Below are 26237 nucleotides of genomic sequence, written 5' to 3' on the forward strand. Positions count from 1 at the left end.
TCTCCAAGGGGTCCCCGGCATATGTTGCCGGCCGTACTTCAATGGCTCACAACACCAAGCTTTGGATGGCCGAGTGGACTCAGTCATACATGCAGCAGCAGATTACTGAGAACGCGGCCCCTATATCAAGCTCCACCTGGATGGGGAAATTGTTGATCCGAACTGCCACCTGGTCGTATCTTTTCCATCGAAAGATCATTTTTCAATATGTCAGAGGAGGTGGAGGCTTTTGTCAAGAAGCATGGACTTGGACTAAGTACCTCCTCAATTGACCACTTAAGGGTTTCCACCATCACCCTGTCCTGCTCGTCAAAATGTTTTGCAAACTCCTGCACCATCACCTCAATTTGTTTCCACCCCCTGTGCTGCTGAGATACAATAGAGGGGCGGGCACCCTTTGGGTACCGGTGCGTCCATCCCACAGGTCGTGTGTCTCCGATGTGGGGGAGTGCCACCGACTTTAGTCGGGAAAATTCTGTCGCTGGTCCTGGCCTCGAGGAGTACGTCCACAATGGCGGGTGTCCTGAACTACAGCACGGTTCTCCATGCCGGGTGCCCTAGGCTGAGGACAGCCATTCTACAAAGCTCCTGGATACTGCACTCTGCGCCTTCCCAGGAAAAAGCCATGTCGGTTGTCTTTTGTTAATCAAGATGTGTTTCCCCGAGCAAGCATTCTTGGGTCACCGCATCGCGGATGTCGCAGACCAACCGGTCTCTTGAGCGCCTCGGACAAAGTAGGGCCGAAGTCGCAAAACACGGCGAGTTTTCATAAATAGGCCAAGAAGTCTGCCATGGACTCTCCCTGGTTTAGGATGGCTGCGTGAAAACAAAAATGGTGGATTATCAGTGATGGTTTAGGATCAAATTAGTTGCTTCCCAAGGTAACCAACTCGGCAAACTGGCGGGTGTCAGGCGAATCTGGGAAAGTTAAACACTTGATGATGCTATATATGTCTGCCCTGCAGACTGGGAGGAGAGTCACCATTTGTCTTTCATCGGCAACAATGTTGTTGAGCTGAAAGACATAGCGTGCTCGCTTGATATATTGGATCCAGTCACTCGTCTCGGCGTCAAACATCCCTTTCTCATCGAAAGATCATTTTTCAATATGTCAGAGGAGATGGAGGTTTTTGTAAAGGAGCATGGACTTGGACTAAGTGCCTCCTCAATTGACCACCATCACCCTGTCCTGCTCGTCAAAATGTTTTGCAAATCCTGCGCCATCACCTCAAACCGTTTCCACCGATTCCTGATTGGTGGAATCCAGCGATTCACCTGAGGAAGGAGCTGTGCTCCAAAAGCTAGTTATTCGAAACAAACCTCTTGGACTTTAATCTGGTGTTGTAAGACTTCTTACAGCGTTTCCACTGTGACATGAGCAGCCACACCCAAATATGCTCCGCCTTCCCTCCTGCTGAGCTTCACAGGCTTTCTGGCTCCGGCAAAGGATTACCCCCTATAATCTTGTTGCCACCAACCTTCTTCACCGATATCAACATATTTTCGCCAACAAATTCCTTATCCCATACAATGGGCCAATTCTGATAATCAAAATCCCCGGGAACCGGGTTAAAATGTCCAAAAAACAAAGTCTATGGTGGGAGCTACCTTATGTGCGCCCTTCTCCTACCTGTCACTACTAGGCACTTAACGTAGCAATAAGCTTCTCACTGGCACTCACTTTGGGTTCCACCAGGGTCACTCAGCTCCTGAATTCATTATAACCTTGGTTCAAACATGGATAAAAGAGCTGAACACCAGAGGTGAAGAGAGAGTGACTGCCCTTGACATCAATGCATCATTTGATCAAGTACGGCATCAATGAACCCCAGGAAAACTGGAGTCAATAGAGATACTGGTTGGAGTCAATATCTAGTACAAAGGAAGAGGTTTTTTGTAGCTGTTGGAGGTCAGTCATCTCAGTCCCAGGGCACCACTGCAGGGGTTCCTCTGGGTAGTGTCACAGGCTCAATCATCTTTAGCTGCTTCATCAAAGACTTTCCTTCCAAAATAAGCTCAAATATGAGGATGTTTGCTGATGATTGCACAATGCTCAACACCATTTGTGACTCAGACACTGAAGCAGTCCATGTCCAAATGCAGCAAGACCTGGACAATATCCAGGCTTGGGCTGACAAGTGGCAACTTACAATTATGCCACACAAGTGCCAGGCAATGACCATCACTTGAAGAGAGAATCAAACCATTGCCCCTTAACATTCATAGACATTAACATCACTGAATCCCCCACTATCAACATCCTGGGGGTTATCATTGGCCAGAAACTGAACTAGACTAGCCATATAAGTACTCTGGCTACAAGCGCAGGGGCGCAATTCTCCGGTATCGGCGCGATGTCCGCCGACCGGTGCCAAAAACGGCGCAAATCAGTCGGGCATCGCACCGCCCCAAAGGCGCGGAATCCTCCGCATCTTAGGGGGCCGAGCCCTAACCTTGAGGGGCTAGGCCCGCGCCGGACTGATTTCCGCCCCACCAGCTGGCGGGAAAGGTCTTTGGTGCCCCGCCAGCTGGCGCGGAAATGATATTGCCGGACCGCTCACGGCATCCCCGCGCATGTGCTGTGGAGGGAGTCTCTTCAGCCTCCGCCATGTTGGAGACTGTGGCGAAGGCGGAAGGAAAAGAGTGCCCCCACGGCACAGGCCCGCCCGCGGATCGGTGGGCCCCGATCGCGGGCCAGGCCACAGTGGGGGCACCCCCCGGGGCCAGATCGCCCCGCGCCCCCCCCAGGACCCCGGAGCCCGCCCGCGCCACCTTGTCCCGCCGGTAAGAGAGGTGGCTTAATCCACGCCGGCGGGACAGGCATCCTAGTAGCGGGACTTCGGCCCATCCGGGCCGGAGAATCGCGGGGGGGGGCCCGCAAACCGCCGCGGCGCGATTCCCGTCCCGCCAAATATCCGGTGCCGGAGAATTCGGCAACCAGCGGTGGCGGGATTCACACCAGCCCCCGGCAATTCTCCGACCCGGCGGGGGGGTCGGAGAATCTCGCCCCAGGTCAGAGGCTAGGAATTCCACATTAAGAAACTCACCTCCTGACTCCCCAAAGCCTGTCCACCACCGACAAGACACAGATCAGGAGCGTGATGGAATACTCCTCACTTGTCTGGATATGTGCAGCTAGAACAATACCCAGGAAGCTCCACACCATCCAGGACAAAGCAGCCCCCTCTTGATTGGCATCCCTTCCACAAACATTCATTCCCTCCACCACCGATGCACAGTAGCAGCAGTGTGTACCATCTACAAGGTGCACTGCCGGAACTCACCAAGGCTCCTTAAGCTGCACCTTCCAAACCCATGACCACTACCATCTAGAAGCGCAAGGGCAGCGAATACATGGTAAGTTCCCCTCCAAGTCACTCACCATCCTGAATTGGAAATATATTGCCGTTCCTCCACTGTTGCTCGGTCAAAATCCTGGAACACAGTATCTACCCCACTTGGACTGCACCGGTTCAAGGACAATTAAGGATGGGCAGCAAATACTGGCCTAGCCAGCCAGCAACACCCTCAAAAATTAATAATTAAAGAAATCTCCTTATGTAGCTCAGTTCAAACTCCTATGAGGTGTAGTGATATCATGGTTGTGTTGCAATTCACCGACTGACCACTAGAAGTCTCACGAGTACATAAGTGAATTTAAAATCAGCTGATCACAGAATCATAGAATCTACAGTGCAGAAGGAGGCCATTCGGCCCATCGAGTCTGCACCGGCCCTTGGAAAGATCACCCTATTTGAGCCCATACCTCAACCCTTACCAACTTTTACAGATGTACCATAGAAAGCATCCTATTGGGCTGCATCACAGCCTGATATGGCAACTGCTCGGCCCAGGACCGCAAGAAACTTCAGAGAGTCGTGAACACCGCCCAATCCATCACACGAACCTGCCTCCCATCCATTGACTCCATCTCCCGCGGCCTGGGGAAAGCGGGCAGCATAATCAAAGATCCCTCCCACCCAGCTTACTCACTCTTCCAACTTCTTCCAGCAGGAGATACAGAAGTCTGAGAACACGCACGAACAGACTCAAAAACAGCTTCTTCCCCACTGTCACCAGACTCCTAAATGACCCTCTTATGGACTGACTTCATTAACACTACACCCTGTATGCTTCATCCGATGCCAGTGCTTATGTAGTTACATTGTATATGTTGTGTTGCCCTATTATGTATTTTCTTTTCTTCCCTTTTCTTCCCATGTATTCAATGATCTGTTGAGCTGCTCGAAGAAAAATACTTTTCACTATACCTCGGTACACGTGACAATAAACAAATCCAATCCAATCCAATCCAATCCAAACCCTATCCCCGTAACCCAGTAACCCCACCTAACCTTTTTTGAACACTAAGGGCAATTTAGCATGGCCAATCCACCTAACCTGCACATCTTTGGACTGTGCGAGGAAACCACTGCACCCGGAGGAAACCCACGCAGACACAGGGAGAACGTGCAAACTCCACACACACAGTGACCCAAGCCGGGAATCAAACCTGGGACTCAGGAGCTGTGAAGCAACAGTGCTAACTACTGCGCTACCATGCTGGCCAGATGCTGGCTGGAGGAAGTAAAAGAGAGAGCCTGCATGTGCATGATTTTGCTGTTGTTCATTTGTTGTCTTGTGTCTAGTTTACCCCCAGTTAATGTTAATAAATTGTTTATAACTTTAACTACAAGTGTTTGTGTCATAAATCAGGCCGTCTGTCAAGAACAATACACGAGGCACCTTTGGATGCTTTATCATGTTAAAGTGCGATATAAATACGTGCCATTGGTACATTATATTTATGTTTATACCATTATGCAAGATGATATTCTTTTACAAATAATCATGGTAATGATTTTAAAAGTTCAATGACCAATAAAAATCCCATTGAAATGAAAATCAAGTCAGCTTTCGTCAGAGGTGTGCAAGGCTTATCTGACCTTGGAAAAAAAATAGAATTCAATGTACTGTTGTCATGTAACAATGAATGTATGCTGTATGTACTTCAATTTATGTAAGGCTTTGAGAAGTACATTATACCACCAAAAGCAATTATAACAAAAAACTGTACTTAATACAGATAAATAACAGTGATAATGACACAAATGTAATAAAAAAGCTAAAGAGTGAAAACTGTTTTCAAATGACATAATTAGCAGAATCATTGGTTTTGTGACTTCTGGGGTAGGCATAATATTAAATAATTTCAGACGCTATCACTGAAACATATGGAGGATCTGAAAATTGCAGTATTGCACTCTGCTGTTGGAAGACTCGGCAAATCGTTACCTTGATTTTGCTTCAGTGGAATGCAGAAAACAGACTCTTTGTTAGTGCATTGTAGCAGGTCTGAAGGACTTTGATGGTGCGTGACCTGTTCATTATCTGAACAAATGAAGATTAGAAGATTAAAAAGCTTTTACAATTCACTGTCACATCAAAGAAAAGAATCAATGACACTAATGTATTTTCTTCTCTCATATCACATCAAAATGAGCTGGAAATTAGCATATGGTGGAACATTTTACAATGAAAGTGATAATTCTCGACAGACCACTTTGTTTAGAAAGAAAAGAAAATTAGTAATATACTATCTTTCAAAGATTTAATATGCAAAGATATGTGGTGTTTGTTCCAACTGAAGATATATATCCATATTTCATCAATCAAATACACACATTGTATAAGCATTTCTTCAATATTGTCAGCAGAAATAGTTATTTTCAAACCATGCTTCTTACAAATGATTCTTCAAAGTTTCCAAATGAACATAATTAGGTTCATCTTTATTTAGCATTAAAATTAGATACAGGATAACAAAATAAATAGGCAAAATAATTTTAAGACCATTTTAATTGCGATCTCACCAAACTAAAGAGAAACAAAACTGAGGTAACACATTGAATAGGTTGTATTCTTGTTAAACAACACAAACAGTTTATTGTTCACAATTTGCCTTACTTTTTTCAAGGATTGTTTCCAGCTCTTAAGTTACTTTAGGAACTACTAGCAAAATGCCAAACACACTGCTTTGGCATTTGGAGAAAATGGATATGAATTTGAGTTGCCGTGTTTACTGCTATTAATTACAATAAATTCAGAATGAAAATGTATTCACTCTTCTGCATGATTTTGAGCTAGTCAGCCATTGCAAGTTATCTATCACAAATGAAACTTTCCACATTGAATTAAGCAAATTTATGAATAAGATTTGTGGGAGATTTTCTTTCTGTGCCACCTCTTCAAAGCCATTGACCACTTGCGAGAGGAAGGTTCAATGGGCACAGCCTATCTTTCATTACCTCACATAAGTAACCTTTGTACAGTTAGAACAAGGAGTTTCAGCACCACAGTTAAGCCCAATCCTGTGCTCTCCAAATGTGTCAAATGTGCACTTTCAAAAGGAGCTATCGGAAACACAATCAATGCTCAGAATCTTGAAGGATTTACCCCTCCCTCATCTAAGTTGCTCAGCAACTTAGGAGATAAGATCACTAGCATTACAGCTAGCCAAGTAAAGGATTTAGGAGTGTGAAACATCAAATAATAAACACTGACACGTTTTGCTGACTAGCAAGCTATAAAAATGTGCTCAGCTCCTGAATTTTAGGCTAAAACCCATCATAAAGTTACTTTAACACTGATGAACATTCAATTAGATAAATGAAGTTCGAAATGAGACCATCACCTGTCAGCACTACATCGACCAGAAGGCACTCATTTGTGGGATTCTCAAAGGGCACAATAACTGATGCATGTGAGTTGACACATGCACTGATACTAACAGGGTCCATTTGTTGGGGAAGTAAGCCGACTCCTGACAGGTGAAATGTCCATTCTTCTAACTGTTAAAAAATGGAATTGAAAAATGGTTAGCCAAATGAGAAAAGTGCAAAAGTTTCTCTCAACAATAGCAGTTCATTTCCTTTCAAAAGTTTCAAAAGCATTTTTAATTAATGATTATTAATACTCAGTGAACAAGGATGCAAATTGGAAACATCAACTCTTCCTTTTAAAGACAAAGAATGTTACCAATTAGCTGGTGAAATAATATAATATTTCTGCACACAATTAGAGACCTAAGTCAGTTTTGTTTTGTCCTTAAAATTAGCAGTTAAAAAAGGATGAGAATGGACACGAGTCTCTGGAAAAATTGTGCTGGTGAGCGGGAATTGCCGCGGGTTTTCCGCCGCTCTGCCCAGCAAGGTTGACAATGCTATTCAACGTTAATTGGTCCACTTAATGAGGCCTCATGGGCTTCTCACTCCAAATGACGACTTGCCAGCTGAATCACTAAGACCGCTAGGAGGGGGCACTGAGTGCCAACATGAGCCACTGCCTCGAGCATCTGCAGAGGTTGCTGCTGCCGCCATCTCCAGCATCTGGCCGCATCTCGTAGCACCACTTGGGCAACCTCTGTGTCCAACATCCCTGCCATAGCATTCAATGTCTATAAGGCATTGCGAGAGGGTATTAGACTGACAAAGAGAAGTGGCTCCCACCCCGGACCCACCATTCTCCCATTGATCCCCCCCCCACCCCGAACCTTCCGCCTCTGCACACCTGGCCGCAGCAGGACCCCCTCACCAGACCCCAGACCTTGTACCCAGACACCCACTCATAACGTCAACCAGACTGGGTGCTGGCCCCCTCCCTATGGCACTCACCCACCCTCCGGCCATTGACATGTCCCCCAGAGCTGTATCCCATCCCTGTGTGTTCGGATGTTGGCTGCTGTGTGTGTGGCATTACTAGGCAATGACTGCCACATGCAACATGGCCTGTCTACCAATGGGAATATACTTGGGTTTTGTGAAGTGCTCACTTAACCACCGTTGCCAATTCCCTAGAGGCTATAGCATTCAGCTGCACGCTCAGAGGCCTCGGCAGTCAGTGGAGGTTGTGGGTGGTCGGTGGGGCTGGCGGGCAGGGACAAGAGTTGCCCCTGGAACGCCGACACACAATCCAGGGGTTGGCACGGTGGTGCCGCGAACGGATGCCTACCGGTTGTCCCCATGCACCCCCCCCCCCCACTCTCCCATGTCGGCCCACCCCTGCGGAGGCTCCCCCACCCCAGTCAAGGGTCCCACACACCTGCCAAGCACAGGGGAAGCAAGCCCAGCATCCCTGGACTCTTTGCCTGGGAGAAAAGATGGCTACTCACCTCCTCCAGCTCCCCACAGAAGACCTTCCGTCAAGTTCACGTTTTTAAAAAGGAGTACTAATCGGAGTCAGCGTGAGCCACTTGCCGGGGAGGCCGATGAATGATGTGAGGCTATTGGATAAGGGCCTTGTTAATTGTTTGGAAATGGGGCTTAAGTGGTGACAATTGCTTTCTCGCCACGCTACGGCGAGATCCCGATTTCACCTACGGGAGCGGACCGGTTGCATCGTTTTTGGTGCAAATCTCGTTTTTGGCCTCTCCTGCTATTCACCAGCCTCGTTTCGCTTGAGCGCGAGTGAATGAGGCCAAAAGATTGCACCCATTACATTAAAGATTCAGTTAAAAGTTCTGATTAAGTGCACAAAAGGTGTTACAAATTGTTTCTTGTTTTTCGAGACTTGCCTCTGTGATAGAATCACCCAGGAAACCTGCTGGAATTGCACTTCCATTCTGTAAAATGACTGAATAAGAATGACCAAGGTAATGTAAGGTGCTGTTTCAGTGCACCTATTTTACTTCCTTAGGCCAAAGTTTTCCAGTCCTGCCTCCTGGCGGGATCTTCCACTCCCGCTGATACCTGTATCCCCATTGTATCCCCTGGTGGCAGAGAATGCAAAACCCAGCAGACATCAGCCGGACCAGAAAAGTCCGCTGCCAGCCAATGGCAGGCCACCACTTCTGTCGGAAAATACTCTGGGGGTGCGGGGGGGGGGGGGGGGGGGGGGAATCCCACCACTGGTGTCAGCTATGACTCAACTGCCTCTGAGTAAGAAGGTTGTGGGCTTAAGTTCTACCCCAGAGACTTGAACACACAAGTCTAGGCTGACATTCCAGTGCAGTACCTAAGGAGTGCTAGACTGTTCGAAGTGCCACCTTTCAGCTGGTGAGATGTTCCCTTATCTACTCTCTCATGTGGACATATAAGATAGCATGAAACTATTTAGAAGAGCAGGGGACCTACCCTTGGTCTCCTGAGCAATATTTATCCCTTATAACAACATCACTAAAACAGATTGCCTGGACATTATCAACTTGATGTCTGTGGAAGCTTGCTATGTGTTTCCTATATTACTATAGGGAGGGAGAACAGGCCGGTGTAAGGTGCTCTTATTTCATGTGTGGTGAGCAATAACATGCAGGATACAGTATTCTGCAAGACTTTCCAGCTGGAATGTGAGTCTTTCCTATTTCTGGAACTGAAGAGTTTCCCTCGGGAGGTATTGAGTGCCACATGGCTTCTATCAACTGATCCCTGCAGCTGTGGAAACTGGCCAATCTGTAGAATTAGAGAGCTCTCTCTTTTGCTGGCTCTGTGAGGAATTGAAGTGTGCACCAACATAAGCAGGCCATCAGTGAACTTGGCGTTTCCAGATGCTGACTGAGAAAAATAATACCTTTGCAAAGAATTTCAAGGTTATGTTGGCTTTAATTGATACCACCTAGCTCTTCAAGTCTATCATGGCAACTAGTAGCTTTTAAACTGTGTTACAAACCAGAGGGCCTATTCTGAAATTTTACCAGAGATCAAAATTATCATGTGAAGGACCAAGAATTGTGCATAGTTTTCTCGATGTTACCTAATGAAGGTATTATATAAGGATACCAGTGTGCTTTATCCTAGTAATACAGCCGAACGCTGTATAAAAACAAAAAGTTCTGTAAACACTCAGTAAGTCAGACAGTGTTTGTGAACAGGAAAAGGTCAGATTAATGCTATCAGTCAATGAAGTTTTGTTTTCAAAATGCCTGCTATTCCAATTTCCAGAAATCTTTCTTTTCATACTAATACTATAATATCTGCTATTACTATAGCCTTATGTTACTGGGTGGGAAGTTTTAGAGATTCATGCACTAAACCACATAGACCTCTCTTCCCCTCAGTTCCCTCAACTGCTTCATTCAGATCATCAATATTGAGGGTGGCGAGAAATGAAGTACATACCTGAGGACACTTGAAGATAATAGTTGCACAATGGTTGGTTTCCCCCAGGGTTGAGGGAGAGAAGTGAACAGGTACTTCAACTGTAGACTGAGGATTCACAATTAACTATGAACAGGAAGGAATCAAAACATAAAATCAATACAGAGCTTTATAGCCTCGTTCCTAATGTACAATATTGGCTGCATGGGTATTTAGTGTGATTAGTGGAGGCTGCTCCGTAAATGTGATGTGGTCAGTCAGCAGAGAAGGTCCGTTGGGATGAAGAGATTTAGTATTTTCACACAGAATCTCAGAATGCAGGAATATGTTATTTTAAATTTTGGAAACCCAATGTTTGAAGTTTCCCACGGCAAGTGCTACACCACCAGCAAGAAGTGCAGGGAAACCAATTAGGACCTGGATCTGGTGGTCCAAGCCATGAATTTCCTTTAAAGTCTGTGCTCAAAATATTTTGAACGTTATTTTAATATCTGTGTTGAATCTTCTGAAAGTATTCATCAAATCAGGTTCGGTTTGTTCATGCGTAAATTAAATTAGACCACATGTGGCGCTATCATCTCCTTGGGATATTTTTATGCTTTACAGAGATAATGTGCTAATTCATAACAGATGGCATTTGAAAAATATAGTTTTTTTAAAATGATGTCATGAAACACAGTCTCTTCTGAGGCAATATACACTGAGGCATATATTGCATTTAAATTGCACAGTAAGCAGTTCCAACAATTCGAGGAAAGATTCTATGGCCTAGAGATTTGCTAGCAGCCAAAAACAGTCCTGTGGGTGGAGAGGGTGAGATACTGCACACTCCTCTGCATGTGATTGCATGAAAACTGAAATGAAAGTGGTTATAGTCCACAAGGACCATAGGCTGCTCTCCCCTTTTGAGAGAGAGTTGGCTGGGGGTGATTTAAGCTGAGGGTTACCACAACTTAAGTGAGGAACAAGATTGAGAAGACCGGGAATTCATTGATAACCTCAGCCGGTATGGGAATTGAACCTGCTCCATCGGCGTTGCTCCACATCACGAACCAGCTGAACAGCCCCCATGTGATTGCATATGAACAATGTGAAATCCATGCCGGGAGACAGTTATCGTGAGGCAAGTGTGCTGCATGTGCTGTTCATTGTTTGCAGACTGTTTGGAAGGTGAGGGATTTTGAATACCACTTACACCATTTAAAGACAATTTGCCTTTTGTCATCAAGCACAACAGGACCGTGGCCTTTTTTTTGAACACTGAATGAAAGATAGGGACAAGTTTAGCTTTTAGTGTCAAGGGCAAGCAGTGAGTGATTTCTGGCAGCTAACAAGAACTACCTTTTGTCATGCAGGATGTTCAAGGTTGAATAAAAGAGCAGAAAGGAGAAGAGGTGCTACAAAAGCTCCGTTTCCTCCGGTTTCCACTCACCTCAGTTAAGATTTGCCCTACTCCATTAAAAGGAGAATGCGCATTCAGGTTGCAGGCAGCAGCTGCAAAAGGTTTCTGAGGGGAAAAAAATGATGCAAGCTTTGGACAGGCCACCCAGATTATCTGATGCAGCTTTTCAAGCCCTTCAGGAAGCAGTCAACAGGAGGAGCAAGGACACAATGCCCTTCAGGAAGCTGACAGCCCTTTTAGACATCATCTGTAAAGACATGGCAACATGTAGCTAAATAAATGATTGGGAGGAACTTAGCTCCCCGGATCTGACTGCAATACCAACCATTGTTTAATGATCTCTCCAGGGTGATCAAGGTAAGAATCCCACTTCTTGCTCTTTGCAAATACCAGCGTCACCTGCACCCGCGCAAATCAAATATGCTGGAACTGTATAAAATGTTGATTAGGCCAAAGCTATAGTGCTGTGTGTAGTTCTGGAATCCACATTATAGGAGGGATATGACAGCAATGGGAAGCAGAGGAGATTTAATTATGAAGAGATATTGGATAGACTGGGGTTGTTTTTCTTGGCGCAGACTGAGTGGGGCCGTGATTGAGATGTATAAAATTATGAGAGCACAGATCGAGTAGACAGGAAGCAAATATTCCCTGGTGGAGAGATCATTGACCAGGGAGCATAGATTTACAGTAAGGGGCAGGAGGTTCAGAGGGAATGTGAGGAAAAACCTTTTCACCCAGAGGATGGTGAGAGCCTGTAACTCTGCCTAAAAGGATGGTGGAGGCAGAGACTGTAATAAGTCCACGGAGGCAGAAGGCCCTTCACCAGAATTCCTTTTATTTACAAAACCAACGGCAGAACACCCAGGTGCATTCAGCTTGCTATCTACACTGGGAGTGCAGAGGATCTGACGCTCCCTGTTATATACTAAGAAAGGGGTTCCCTGATTGGGCCCTAACGGGAAACTCGTTTTCTAATTGGCCAATCTCAAAAGCCTGGCATGTCATAACACCCCTCCCCCCCACCAAAGTCCGAGGAGTCCCCGTGGTTCTCGTGACTGAGGGGTCTCCTGCTTTGTTTCTGCGCCGGGTCCGGATCCTTCACTTTGTCCTCCGATGTAGAGGGGGTATAACAGCTAGGCGCCCGTCTATTCCGATGAGAGCGCCTGAGGGGTGGTTTGCCTCCTTCCTCCAGCGACAGGGGGACATCCATGGTGTCCATATCCAAGTCCGATGTCCTCACCAGTAGTGCCGGAGGGGTGTGAATAGTTTGTCGGGGAGGACTGTCCACGGTCCTCGGAATGCTGGACTGAGTCAGCTCCGGGGGAGGAAACGAATCTGAGGCCCGCACCTGGTCCAGGTACTTTTTTACTACGTGTTCTCCCACACGTATCTCATATGACACAGATCTTGTCCTGGCATTGACCATTCCTGCTACCCATGTGAGGCCATTCGCATAATTTCTGACCCGTATCTTTTCATACCTGGTCTGTGATTATCGTGCATTTCCGCCCATACCATTACTGGCTCCGAACAAACAACAAACAAAACAAACGAAAGCATAAGTAAAATTATGTTAGTAATAAATAATCAACTCCCACTCCGTCCCCTGCCATACCCACTCCTCCTGTCCTGCATTCCCCATTTTAACCCACTTATCCCGCCAACACCCGTCCTGCCAACAACTGTGGCAGCATGTCCCACCTCTTAGAATCCCCTTTCACCTGCTCCATCAGCCGAGTCAAATTTAACTTATGCAACCGAGGCCAACCGCTCGTCACCTGAATACCCAGGTATCTAAAACTCGCCCCCACTACCTTAAAAGACAGCTCCCCCAGCCTCCTTTCCTACCATCTGGTCTCAATCGGGAGCACCTCGGTCTTTCCCATGTTCAACATGTACCTGGAGAACCGGCCAAGGTCCTCCAAAATCCCCATAATGAGTCCGAAATATACAACGACAGGTCGTTCGTGTACAGCGAAACCCTGTGCTCGACGCCTCCCCCACCCCCACCCCCCGCCCGCCACCCTGGCACAATCCCTCTCCAGTCCTTCGATGCTACAAGCACTATTGCCGATGGCTCTACAGCCGAGGCAAAAAGCAACGGGGAGAATGGGCACCCCTGCCTCGTTCCATGATGCAGCCCAAAGTATCGTGAGCTCACTCGGTTCGTCAGCACACTTGCAACTGGCGCCCTATACAGCAACTGGACCCAGTCCACAAACCCCTGCCTGAACCCGAACCGCCCCAGCATTTTCCACAGATACTCCCACTTCACTCGGTCGAAAGCCGTCTCCGCGTCCATCGCCAGTGCCCCTCCGGGGGCAGCATAATCACATTAAGCAGCCTCCTCACAGTTGCCGACAACTGTCTCCTTTCACAAACCCCGTTTGATCCTCGCCTATCACCCCCGGATTGAAATCCTCAATTCGCAAAGCCAACACCTTCGCCAACAACTTGCCGTCCACATTCAACAATGATATCGGACGGTACAATCCACACTGCTCCAGATCCTTGTCCTTTTTCAATATCGGGGAGACGGATGCCTGCGACAGTGCAGGGGGGCGGATTTCCACCCTCTCCCTAGTCTCATTGTATGCTCTCACCAGCAACGACCCCAGGATCCCCCCCAAAAACATTTTATAAAACTCCACCAGGAACCTATCTGAGCCCGAGGCCTTCCCTGCCCGCATCACCCCATAATCTCCAACCCAAAAGGGACACCGAATCCCTGCACCAACTCCTCGTCCACCCTGGGAAACCTAACCTGTTCAGGAACCACTGCATTCCCTCCCCCCTGGCCGGGGGCTCTGACTCATACAACCTCCTATAAAAAGCCTCAAACACCCCATTCACCCCCACCGGGCACAACACCACCCTTCCCATCCGGTCCTTCACTCTACCTGGAAATCCTGGAAAGGATTCTGAGAGATCAGGGGTGAGATTCTCCACTCCCGCGCCGGTGGGGAGAATCGCCTGGGCCGCCAAAACTTCCCGGGACGCCGGTCCGACACCCTCCCGCGATTCTCCCAAGCGGCGGGAACGGCCCCGTCGAGTTCCGCGGGCCGCAGGCCGGAGAATCGCCGGAGACACCCAAAATGGGGATTCTCCGGAACCCCCGCTATTCTCAGGCCCGGATGGGCCGAGCGGCCAGGCCAAAACGGCGGGTTCCCCCCGGCGCCGTCCACACCTGGTCGCTGCCGTCATGAACGGTGCGTGAACGCTGGGGGGCGGCCTGCGGGGATGGGAGGGAGGATCCTGCACCGGGGGGTACCTTAAATGTGGCGTGGCCCACGATCGGTGCCCACCAATCGTCGGGCCATCCTCTCTGAAGGAGGACCTCCTTCCTTCCGCGGCCCCGCAAGATCCGTCCGCCATCTTCTTGCGGGGCGAACTTAGAGAGGACGGCAACCACGCATGCGCGGGTTGCCGCCGGCCAACCCGCGCATGCGCGGATGACGCCAGTTACGCCGCCGCCTTTACACGGGCGACAAGACCTGGCGCGTGTAGATGACACGGCCCCGATCCTAGCCCATTGTCAGGGCCTGAATCGGTCGGGATCGGGCCGTTTCGCGCCGTCGTGAACCTCAACGGCGTTCACGACGGCGCGGCCACTTCGGCGCGGGAGTGGAGAATCCCGCCCAAGATTTATGATTATTTAGAAAAACATAGTTTGATTAAAGATAGTCAGCATGGCTTTGTGAGTGGCAGATCATGTCTCACAAGTCTCATTGAATTCTTTGAGGATGTGACGAGACACATTGATGAAGGTCGGGCAGCGGATGTGGTGTATATGGATTTCAGTAAGGCATTTGATAAGGTTCCCCATGGCAGGCTCTTTCAGAAAGTCAGGGGCATGGGATACAGGGAAATGTGGTTGTCTGGATAGGAGAATTGGCTGGCCGAAAGAAGGTAGCGAGTGGTGGTGGATGGAAAGTATTCCGCCTGGAGGTCAGTGACCAGTGGTGTCCCGCAGGCATCTGTTCTGGGACCTCTGCTCTTTGTGGTTTTTATAAATGACTTGGTTGAGGAAGTGGAAGGGTGGGTTAGTAAGTTTGCCGATGACGTGAAGGTTCGTGGAGTTGTAGGTAGTGTCGAGGGCTGTAGGACATTGACAGGATGCAGAGCTGGGCTAAGAAGTGGCAGATGGAGTTCAACCTATATTAATGTGAAGTTATTCATTTTGGAAGGTAGAATTTGAATGCTGAATACAGGGCAAAAGGCAGAATTCTTGGAAGTGTAGAGGAACAGAGGGATCTTGGGGTCCACGTACATAGATCCCTCAAAGGTGCCACCCAGGTTGATAGGGTTGTTAAGAAGGCGTATGGTGTATTGGCTTTCATTAACAAGGGGATTGAGTTTAAGAGCCGCGAGGTTTTGCTGCAGCTTTATAAAACGCTGGTTAGACCACACTTGGAATATTATGTCCAGTTCTGGTCACCTCAATATAGGAAGGATGTGGATGCTTTGGAGAAGGTGCAGAGGAGATTTACATGGATGCTGCCTGGATTGGAGGGCATGTCTGATGAAGAAAGTTTGAGGGAGCTAGGGCTTTTCTCACTGGAGCGAAGAAGGAAGAGAGGTGACTTGATAGAGGTGTACAAGATGATGAGAGGCACGGATAGAGTGGATAGCCAGAGGCATTTCCCAAGGGTGGAAATGGCTGTCACAAGAGGACAAATTTAAGGTGATTGGAGGAAGGTATAGGGGAGATGTCAGAGGTAGGTTCTTTACACAGAGAGTGGTGGAGCGAAGAAGGCAGAGAGGTGACTTGATAGAGATGTACAAGGTGATGAGAGGCACGGATAGAGTGGATAGCCAGAGACTTTTCCCCAGTGTGGAAATGGCTGTCATGAGGGAACATAATTTTAAGGTGATTGGAGGAAGGTATAGGGGAGATGTCAGGGGTAGGTTCTTTACACAGAGAGTGGTGGGTGTGTGGAATCCACTGCCAGCAGAGGTGGTGGAGTCAGAGTCATGAGGGACATTTAAGTGACTCTTGGACAGGCACATAGACAGCAGTAAATTGAAGGGGTGTAGGTTAGGTTGATCTTAGATTAGGGTAAGTGGTCGGCATAACATCGTGGGCCGAAGGGCCTGTACTGCGCTGTACTGTTCTATGTTCTACTCCCTCGCCACCTCCTGCTTCCTCAGCTGGTGGGCCAACATCCAGCTCGCCTTCTCACCATACTCATATACTGCAGACTCCGCCGGCCCTCCGCAACTGCCCCAGACACCAATCCAAACTCCAGCTGGAACTTCTGCCTCTCCTTCAGCAGCTCTGCCTCCGGACCCTCCGAACACCTCCACCCTCCGGATCCCTTCCACCAGCCTTGCCATCTCTACCCGTTCCACCTTCTCCCTATGTGCCTGAATTGAAATAAATTCCCCTGAACCACCACCTTGAGTGCCTCCCACAGTGTGGCGGCTGTGATCTCCCCCAAGTCATTGAGCTCTGGATACCCCCTGATGGCAGCCCTCATCCACTCGCACACACACCTCCTCATCTGCCAACAATCCAACATCCAACCTCCACTGCGGTTGCTGGGCAGCCCCCCCCCCTCCCCCACCCCCGGTTAACTCGCAAAGCCACCCAGTGTGGGATCAGAGTCCACAATCGCCAAATTCTCCGAGTCGACCACCCCCGTCAGCCCGTCAGCAACACCTTATCCACCACAAAAAGTCAAAAAGTCAATCTGGGAGTACACCCGGTGTACATGGGAGAAAAATGAAAATTCCTTCGCCCTTGGCCTCCCAACACCTCCTCCCCCCACTTCCCCATAAACTCCTTCAGCTCTCTATGCCGCCACCGACACCTCGACCGGTCCAAACCTGGCTCAATGACCGTGTTACAATACGCGCCCATGATCAACCTTGCGAGTCCAGGTCAGGAATCTTCCCCAGCACCCGCCTCATGAAATCCACATCATCCCAATTAGGGCATTAAACGTTTACCAGGACCACCGGCATCCCCTCCAGCTTCCCACTCACCATTACGAACCACCCCCCCCGAATCGGCCACAATGTTCCCCACCTCGAATCCCACCTGCTTGTTTACCTACACCGCCACCCGTCTCATCCTCATGTCGAGTCCCAAGTGGAATACCTGCCCTACCCATCATTTCCTCAACCTTGTCTGGTCCCCTATCTTTGAATGCATCTCCTATAAAAAGGCCGCATCAGATCCCTCAGATGCGCGGACACACGTGACCGTTTGACCGGCCCATTCAACCCCCTCACCTTCTACCTGACCAGCCTGGTTGGGGACTCCCCGCCCCTCCCCCCCCTCCCCTGCCGATCAACCATATCCCTTTTTGTGTCAGCCCCCGGCCCGTGTCACGCGACCCTCCAGGCCCACCCTTGGATGTTCACCATCATCCTTTCCAACTACGCCACAACAACCACACCCTTATCAGCAGCCCCACCCCTGCCCCCCTCTCCCAAACAAAACAACAACCCCATCCCCCTCCACTGTGCCTACCTCCTGACCACCCCCCACTGCACTTCCATTAACTAGCACGCCCAGCTGGTATGGCAGCCTCCGCCCCTGGCTTCTAAACCTCCTACCCCCCCACCCCCCCATCCACACTACCCTAAACAACCCAAGACAGAAAAAGGAAAAAGGTGTACTCACCCTTTATGCTCACCAAACAGCCTACCACCAAACACAAAAGAAGATTTCAAGGAGAAAAGTTTCCAGAGAACAAAGAAACCTCCTCACAACTCCTTCAAAGTTCAATGTCCTCCTTCTCCTGACAGTCCATTGTCCCTCAAAATCTCCATGACCTCCCCTGCCGTACCAAAATAATTTTCTCGATTCTGGAAAGTCACCCAGAGGCGGGCCGGGCACAGCACTCCAAGCTTCACCCCCTTCTTGAAGAGGGCAGCATTGACCCAATTAAACCAGGCCCTCCTCTTCGCCAGCTCTGCACCTAGGACTTGATACACCCGCAGCTCGTTCCCTTCCTGTAATAAGTCCACAGAGGCAGAAGTCCCTTCACCAGAATTCATTTTTATTAACAAAACCAACAGCAGTATGACCATGTGCATTCAGCTTGCTCTCTACACTGGGAGTGCAGAGGATCTGACACTGCCTCTTATATAGAGCACAGTACGAAGTCTTACAACACCAGGTTAAAGTCCAACAGGTTTGTTTCGATGTCACTAGCTTTCGGAGCGCTGCTCCTTCCTCGGGTGAATGAAGAGGTATGTTCCAGAAACACATATATAGACAGATTCAAAGATGCCAAACAATGCTTGGAATGCGACCATTAGCAGGTGATTAAATCTTTACAGATCCAGAGATGGGGTAACCCCAGGTTAAAGAGGTGTGAATTGTGTCAAGCCAGGACAGTTGGTAGGATTTCGCAGGCCAGATGGTGGGGGATGAATGTAATGCGACATGAATCCCAGGTCCCGGTTGAGACCGCACTCATGTGTGCGGAACTTGGCTATAAGTTTCTGCTCGGCGATTCTGCGTTGTCACGCGTCCTGAAGGCCGCCTTGGAGAACGCTTACCCGGAGATCAGTGGCTGAATGCCCTTGACTGCTGAAGTGTTCCCCGACTGGAAGGGAACATTCCTGCCTGGTGATTGTTGCGCGATGTCCGTTCATTCGTTGTCGCAGCGTCTGCATGGTCTCGCCAACGTACCACGCTTCGGGACATCCTTTCCTGCAGCGTATGAGGTAGACAACGTTGGCCGAGTCGCACGAGTATGTACCGCGTACCTGGTGGGTGGTGTTCTCACGTGTAATAGTGGTATCCATGTCGATGATCTGGCACGTCTTGCAGAGATTGCCATGGCAGGGTTGTGTGGTGTCGTGGTCACTGTTCTGAAGACTGGGTAGTTTGCTGCAAACAATGGTTTGTTTGAGGTTGCGCGGTTGTTTGAAGGCAAGTAGTGGGGGTGTGGGGATGACCTTGGCAAGATGTTCATCGTCATCAATGACGTGTTGAAGGCTGTGAAGAAGATGACGTAGTTTCTCCGCTCCGGGGAAGTACTGGACGACGAAGGGTATTCTGTCGGTTGTGTCCCATGTTTGTCTTCTGAGGAGGTTGGTGCGGTTTGTCGCTGTGGCGCGTTGGAACTGTCGATCGATGAGTCGAGTGTCATATCCCGTTCGTACGAGGGCATCTTACAACGTCTGTAGATGTCTGTTACGCTCCTCCTCGTCTGAGCAGATCCTCTTATAAATGCTTATATAGAAAGAAGAGGTTACCTGACTGGGACACTAATCAGGGAATTCGTATTCCAAATGGCCAATCTCAAAGACCTCGTCTACGTCATTATACCTCCCAGATGCACTTGTTCGTCTGCCTCGCCCATTGAAGAATCTTCTCTTTGTCCAAGAAGTGATGCTACCGCACCACCATCGCCCTTGGCGACTCACCCGCTTGCGGCCTTCTCATCAGCGCCCAGTGGGTGCGGTCGACCTCCAGTGGCTGGTCGGAGGGCCCCCCCCATCAACGTCTCCAAAATTTTGGCCACAGCCTCCGCCCCTTCAATGCTTTCGGGCATCCCCACCATCCTCGGGTTTTGCCTTCTGGAGCAGTTCTAAAGATCCTCCACCTTCTCCTTCAGCCTCTTTAGCTCTCCCGCATCACCCCCACCTCGGCCACCAACAAGGCGAGCTTCTCCTCATTCTCCACCACCGTCTCTTTCACATTCTAGATCGCCTGGCCCTGGGACTCCAGCCTCTGCTCCACTCTCTCAATACCAACTTTGAGTGGCTCCACCACCTTGTCCAGGTTCTCCAGGGCCTCCCTCCACTGCTGGCTGAACCTAACATTTAAAATGTCCACCAGCTGCTCCGTAAACCACCGGGCAGGCAGAACAGGCCCTTTGCCCTCCACCATCTTATCCTCTGGTGCATCAACTCTCCTGCTCCAACAGCTCCCTTCTTCTCGACCCACTCCTAATTTGAGGATCCATCCACCAGCCATACCAGAGGGTCACCTCTGCTCCTACACCTCTTTCCATCAAATTATTTCACCCCTCAGACAGGGAAAGGACCAAAAAATACCACCCTAAGTGGGAGCTACCAAATGCCCGAATGCTCACTCCATGGCCGCCACCGGAAGTCACAAATCTGATATATTATGATTGGGCGGTGAACGCAGAAAAGGTGTGGGGCTACAGTAGGGAGCAGAGGCAATGTAGGTGAGGATGGAAACAGGCTCTTGCAGAGTATCAGGATTGGGACCGCTGTCAACGGCACCACTCCTGTTTGCCCCAGGGAATTATTCGGGTAGTCTGGTGGTGGTGGCCACACTGAAGATATGGAGGCAATTTCGGCAGCTAAGTTAGGGGTGGGTTCGAAGCAGATGCTGATCTGAGAGAATCATTTGTTTGAGCCAGCGAGATTGGATGCTAGGTTTCGGGACTGGGAGGAGCGGGGGCGAGTGGAAATGAAGGACCTATTTTTGGAAGGGTGGTTTGAGAGCTGGAGGAGTTGTCAGAGAAGTTTAGATTCCATGGCGGGAGGCCTTTAGGTATATGCAGGTGTGCGATTTTGTAAGGAAGTTTTCTCTGATGTTTCCGGTGGCACTCTCCTCTTCATTGTTGGAGAGGGTATTGTCAGTGATGGGGTATTGGGGGGGGAGGGTCATCTCAGCGATTTATAGGAGGATTCTGGAGGAGGTTACAGTGTAATTGGCTGGAGTTACAGTCAAATGGGAGGAGGAGCTCGGGGTGGGACTGGAGGAGGGGTTGTGGTGTGAGGTGTTGGGGAGGGTGAATGCCTTAACTTTGTGTGCGAAACTGGGGTTATTACAGTTAAAAGTGGTGCTCAGAGGGAAAGAATGAGTCCGTTGTTTGAGGGGGTGGAGGACATTTGCGAGCAGTGTAGGAGAGGCGGGACCAACCATGTACATATGTTCTGGTCTTGTTCAAAGTTGGAGAAATTCTCTTTTTAGCACTATGTCAGCCGTCTTGTACTTGTACTTGGAGCCCAGCCCCCGAGGGGCCATATTTGGGGTGTCGGACCCACCGGAGTTGCAGACGGGGGCGGATGTTTTAGTCTTCACCCTGTTGATTGCTCGCAGGTGGGTTCTGTTGGTGTGGAGGTCATCTTCTCCGCCTTGTGCCTCAGTGTGGCTGGGGGACCTGATGGAGTTTCTGTTTCTTGAGAAGGTTACGTTCAGCTTGACGAGGGCATTAATGGGTTCCATAAGAGATGGGGTCTGTTTATTCTGCACTTTAAAGTGTTGTTCATCGTCAGCTGCTACGGTGAGGGGGAGTTTGGGAGGGAGGGGCGGGGATGGGGGGCGGTCATTCTTCAAGTCATATGTGAGTTGGTTGGCAGAGCGGTGGGGAGGGGTGCTTCTGTTATTCTTTTTACTTTGTGTTGTTTTGTTTCATGTATAAAATGTTAAAAACAAATTAAAATATATATTTTTTAAAAAGATCTCTGTGAAACTGGATTGCTGGCGTCTTCAGGCCCCACACAATTCACACCGGTTTTCCCATCTAAGTCATCTTTTGGGAGAATTTTGCCAAAATTAAAGGAGCATCCTAAAGGAGAGACAGTTTGGGAAGTTTTAGGGAGAACATTTCAGAGCTTAGGCCTGAGGCAGTTGAAGCATGGCCAACTGTGGGAGAAAATCATGGATGCACAAGAGGCCAGAAATGTAGGGGCACAGAGATCTTGGAGGGTGGTAGGGCTGGAGGAGGTTATAGAAATAAGGAGGGGTGAAGCCATGGAAAGATTTGAAAACAAGGATGAGAAATTTAAAATTGAGGTTTTGCCGGACTGAGAGTCAATGTAAGTCAGTGAGTGATGGGTGAACGGGATTTTCGCCAAGTTAGGCTACTGTTAGGAAAACAGAGGTACTTTTAAGTTATTTATATTTGCATTGGTAAATATTAGAAATAAGGTATAGTTTTAAGTGGGTTTAATTTAATGTTTCTGTGGAAGGAAGGTAAAACCTATAGTTAGATTCATGCTGGACAAAGGTATTTATTTATATGTGTGGAAGTTGGTTTTAATTCCAACTGTGCTTTTCTTGTGCTTAGAGAGGGTTACAGGGTGAAGAGTAAATAAATTAGGAGAAGGATGTGACAGATGTTCAGCAACTAGGGGCCTTCTAATGTAGGAAGGCTTCTCCTTTTTAGTTTAGCTAAATTTGTTGCCAGTTGAAGATAGCACCAGGAAGTGAACATCTCTCAACTCTGCGAGGAGAAGCTCGACAGGACAAGCGAGCTGCAATGAGGAAGACTTCTCAAAGGCCCAGATACAATCCAGATAACTAGGGAATTGAGACAGAAGGAATGACTGAATTTAAGAGAGCAGAGGCAAATATATTGTTCAGGAGTATTCAAGAGAAAAGTAAACAAAGTGTTCTGAGTTAAAGAGGCAGTTGCAGTAGCCAAAGTTGAAGTGGGAAAGCAGACTTCAGAGGTAAATCAAAAGTTTGATGCCATTTGCATAGAGTCTTGGAATTGACAGAGCAATTTTGAACAAGTCAAGACAAATAAATCCTGAAGGGGGAGTTGAAAATCCTGGATGCTGGATTCTTTGTTAAAAGTGCAACAGAAGCTTTGTTTAAAACAACTATTTGGGAAATCTGGACTGGATTTCGGAATGTAAACTGTTGCTGGAAAGTATTATTGTGAAATAATATTCTATTTATTTATTTTTATTTTTTCCAATTAAGGGGCAATTTAGAATGACCAATCCAATTTTCTACCTACCCTGCACATCTTTGGGTTGTGTGGATGAGACCCATGCAGACACTGGGAGAGCGTGCAATCTCCACACGGCTGAGGTCAAACCCGGGCTCTTGGCGCTGTATGACAGTAGTGCTAACCATTGGGCCACCATGTTGCCCTAGTGAAGGAATATTTTAAATCATGCTTTTTGGGAGTGGGATTTGGAAATTCCCATGCAACAATCATCTTGGGGGATTTTGAGGAGAAATCCCCTTATACTAACTTGGGTTCAGAGTGGAGTGTGTGTTTGGACACAGCCAGTCTGTGTGTTTAAAGGAACATTGCTTCACTGAGTTTAAGCTTTATAATCCATGTTAGCCTAAAAATCTGTGTGTATTTGTGAAGAATGCTCTATTAAAATCCAATTTTTCATATTTAATAAATGTTTCTTTCCTTGCTATTAAAACTAATCAGTGGTCCTGTGATTCTGTTTATTCACATTTTCTGGTAAAAACATTACAATCTTTTGAGCCATCCAGTTAAATCATCAACTGAGTTTGTAACACTACAGGCAGCAGAATTTTAAATGAGCTCAAATTTAGAGAGGTTGCAGGTGGGGACTGCCCAGGAGAGCATTGCAATAGTCACGTCCAGAAGTAATAAAGGCATTGATGAGGGTTTCAGCAGCAAATACGCTGAGCCAAGGGCGGAGATGGAAGTAAGTGGTATTGGTGATGGTGGGGTAGGCGGACTCTCAGTTCATGACATCAAGATTTCAAACAGAATAGTTCAGCCTCAGATAGTCGACAGGGGGAGTGAGAGTGGGTGGCAAGAGCACCAAAATTGTGGTGGGACCATTGATAACAGCTTGGTTCATCCTGATATTTTGTTGGAGGAAGTTCCTGTTCATACAATACTGGATGTCAGACAAGAAATTTTAGCACAATGACATTAAGTTATTTTTCTGTGAATTACATGGTGCCAAACAGAAAAATGAGTACTCATAGGTATGCTCTCACTTCTTAAAGATACTCACGGGTTTTCTGGGATCGATCTCCATTGTGAAAACTCCTGGGTTACTATTTACCAGTTCCAATTTCAGAGTTTCAATAGTAGAATTAGCCAGAGGAATGACCTGCCAAACCCATCTGCAGAAAGTATGTTGACATAGCCACAGTTATTGCACAGAAAAAAATCTTTAATTTTGACCAAGAAACAAGAGGTAACTTGAACACATCAGTAAATGACTCACCTGGTGTGGACTTTTTAAGCAACATTTACACATCATACAAAAAGTGTTGACACAAAATATTGGCTGACATTTGCCGGCTGCTCCTGCTGGCGGAATCTTCCAGTCTCAACTGATGACGACCCTCTGCCAAGGGTTTCCCGGTGGCGCAAGGTGTTAACAACGGTAAAACCCACTGACAACAGCGGAACTAGAAGATCCCACCGCTGGTCCGTCTCTGCTGCCACAAAACACATTGTGGAGGGTGCAGAAAATCCCACTCATTGAAATGATGGTCAAAATATCCTTTAAATAACGTACTGAGATGTTGAAATTTCATTTCAAATTAAAGCAGCAAATTCTTTGAAAAAATGTCACGTTTATTGAATTTCAGTACTAATTTATGCTGGTGCATTGGCGTTATTATTGGATATTTTGACATGATACAGATGGTCAGCTGTTGCTTGGAATTACACAGGAATGAGTAGGAAATTCCCATCATGCTTTTCCCGATGTGCTTTTTAAACTGACCGTATGTTTAAATGAAAACAGATGCAAAGCCATCAACAAAATGTTCCCGTCAGTGAAGTCAGTTTGCCAATTGTAACGCTGGTTAGAATTCAAGGCATTTTATTCCTCTGTTCTCTGATGTTTATTTATTGCCCTCTCTCATATGTCCATTTGAATTAGGAGCAGGAGTAGGCCACTTGGCCCCTCAAGCCTGCCCTGCCATTCATTAAGATCATGGCTGATCTGATTGTAACTTCAACCCCAAATTCCTGCCGATCCCCGATAATCATTCACCCTCTTATTAATCACAGCAGGTGGTGGAATTTAAACTCAATAAAATATCTGGAATTTAAAGCCTAATGATTACCATGAAACCACTGTTGATTGTTGTAAAAACCCATCTGAGTCACAAATGTGCTTTACCGAAGGAAATCTGTCATCCTTACCTGGTCTGGCCTACATGTGACTCCAGACCCACAGCAATGTGGTTGACTCTTAAATACCCTCTGAAGTGGCCTAGGAAGCCACTCAGATGTATTCAACCGCTACAAAAACATAAAAAAGGAATGAAACCGGACAGAGCACCCGGCATCAACCCAGACACCGGAAACAGAAATGGCGAACCCAACCCTGTTGACTATGCAAAGTCCTCCTCACTAACATCTGAAGGCTTGTGCCAAAGCTGGGAGAGCTGTCTCTCAGACTAGTCAAGCAACAGCCTGACATAATCATACTCACAGAATCATACCTGACAGACAATGTCCCAGACACCACTATTACCATTCCTGGGTATGCCCTGTCTCACCGTCAGGGCAGAACCAGCAGAGGTTGGGACAGTGGTATACGGGAGGGAGGGAGTTGCCCTGAGTGTCTTCAACATCGACTCTGGACCCCATGAAGTCTCATGGCTTCAGGTTAAACATGGGTAAGAAAATCTCATTTGATTACCGTCCACCATCATCTGATGAATCAGTACTCCTCCATGTTGAACACCATTTGGGGGAAGGACTGAGGGTGGCAATCGCGCAGAATATGCTCCAGGTGGGGGACTTCAACCAAGAGTGGCTCGGTAGTACCACAGACCAAGCTTGCTGGGTCCCACAAGATATAGCTGATAGACTGGGACTGCAGCAGGTGGTGAGGGAACGAACAATAGGGACCTCATTCTTACCATCCTGCCTGCTGCAGATGCATCTGTCCATGACAGTATCAGTAGAAGTGACCACCGCACAGTCCTTGAGGAACAAAGTTCTATCTTCGCACTGAGGATACCCTCCATTGGTGTTGTGTGGCACTGCCGCCGTGCTAAATAGGATAGACTTCAAACAAATCTAACAACTCAAGACTGAGCATTC

General features: G+C 47.9%; 1 protein-coding gene across 1 annotated transcript in view; it reads right to left on the bottom strand.

Moving 5' to 3' along the window:
- LOC140428025 (cilia- and flagella-associated protein 47-like) overlaps nucleotides 1–26237 on the bottom strand; it is a 1060448-nt gene that overhangs the window by 201913 nt on the left and 832298 nt on the right. Inside the window, exons 55-58 of the mRNA XM_072513997.1 lie at nucleotides 24181–24292; nucleotides 10113–10217; nucleotides 6695–6851; nucleotides 5296–5391 (exon numbers count right to left, since the gene is read on the bottom strand). Coding sequence (XP_072370098.1) covers nucleotides 5296–5391; nucleotides 6695–6851; nucleotides 10113–10217; nucleotides 24181–24292 — 470 coding nt within the window. The remainder of the gene's footprint in view (nucleotides 1–5295; nucleotides 5392–6694; nucleotides 6852–10112; nucleotides 10218–24180; nucleotides 24293–26237) is intronic.

This window comes from Scyliorhinus torazame, chromosome 8 (assembly GCF_047496885.1).
Source record: "Scyliorhinus torazame isolate Kashiwa2021f chromosome 8, sScyTor2.1, whole genome shotgun sequence".
NCBI classification, from domain to species: Eukaryota; Metazoa; Chordata; class Chondrichthyes; order Carcharhiniformes; family Scyliorhinidae; genus Scyliorhinus; species Scyliorhinus torazame.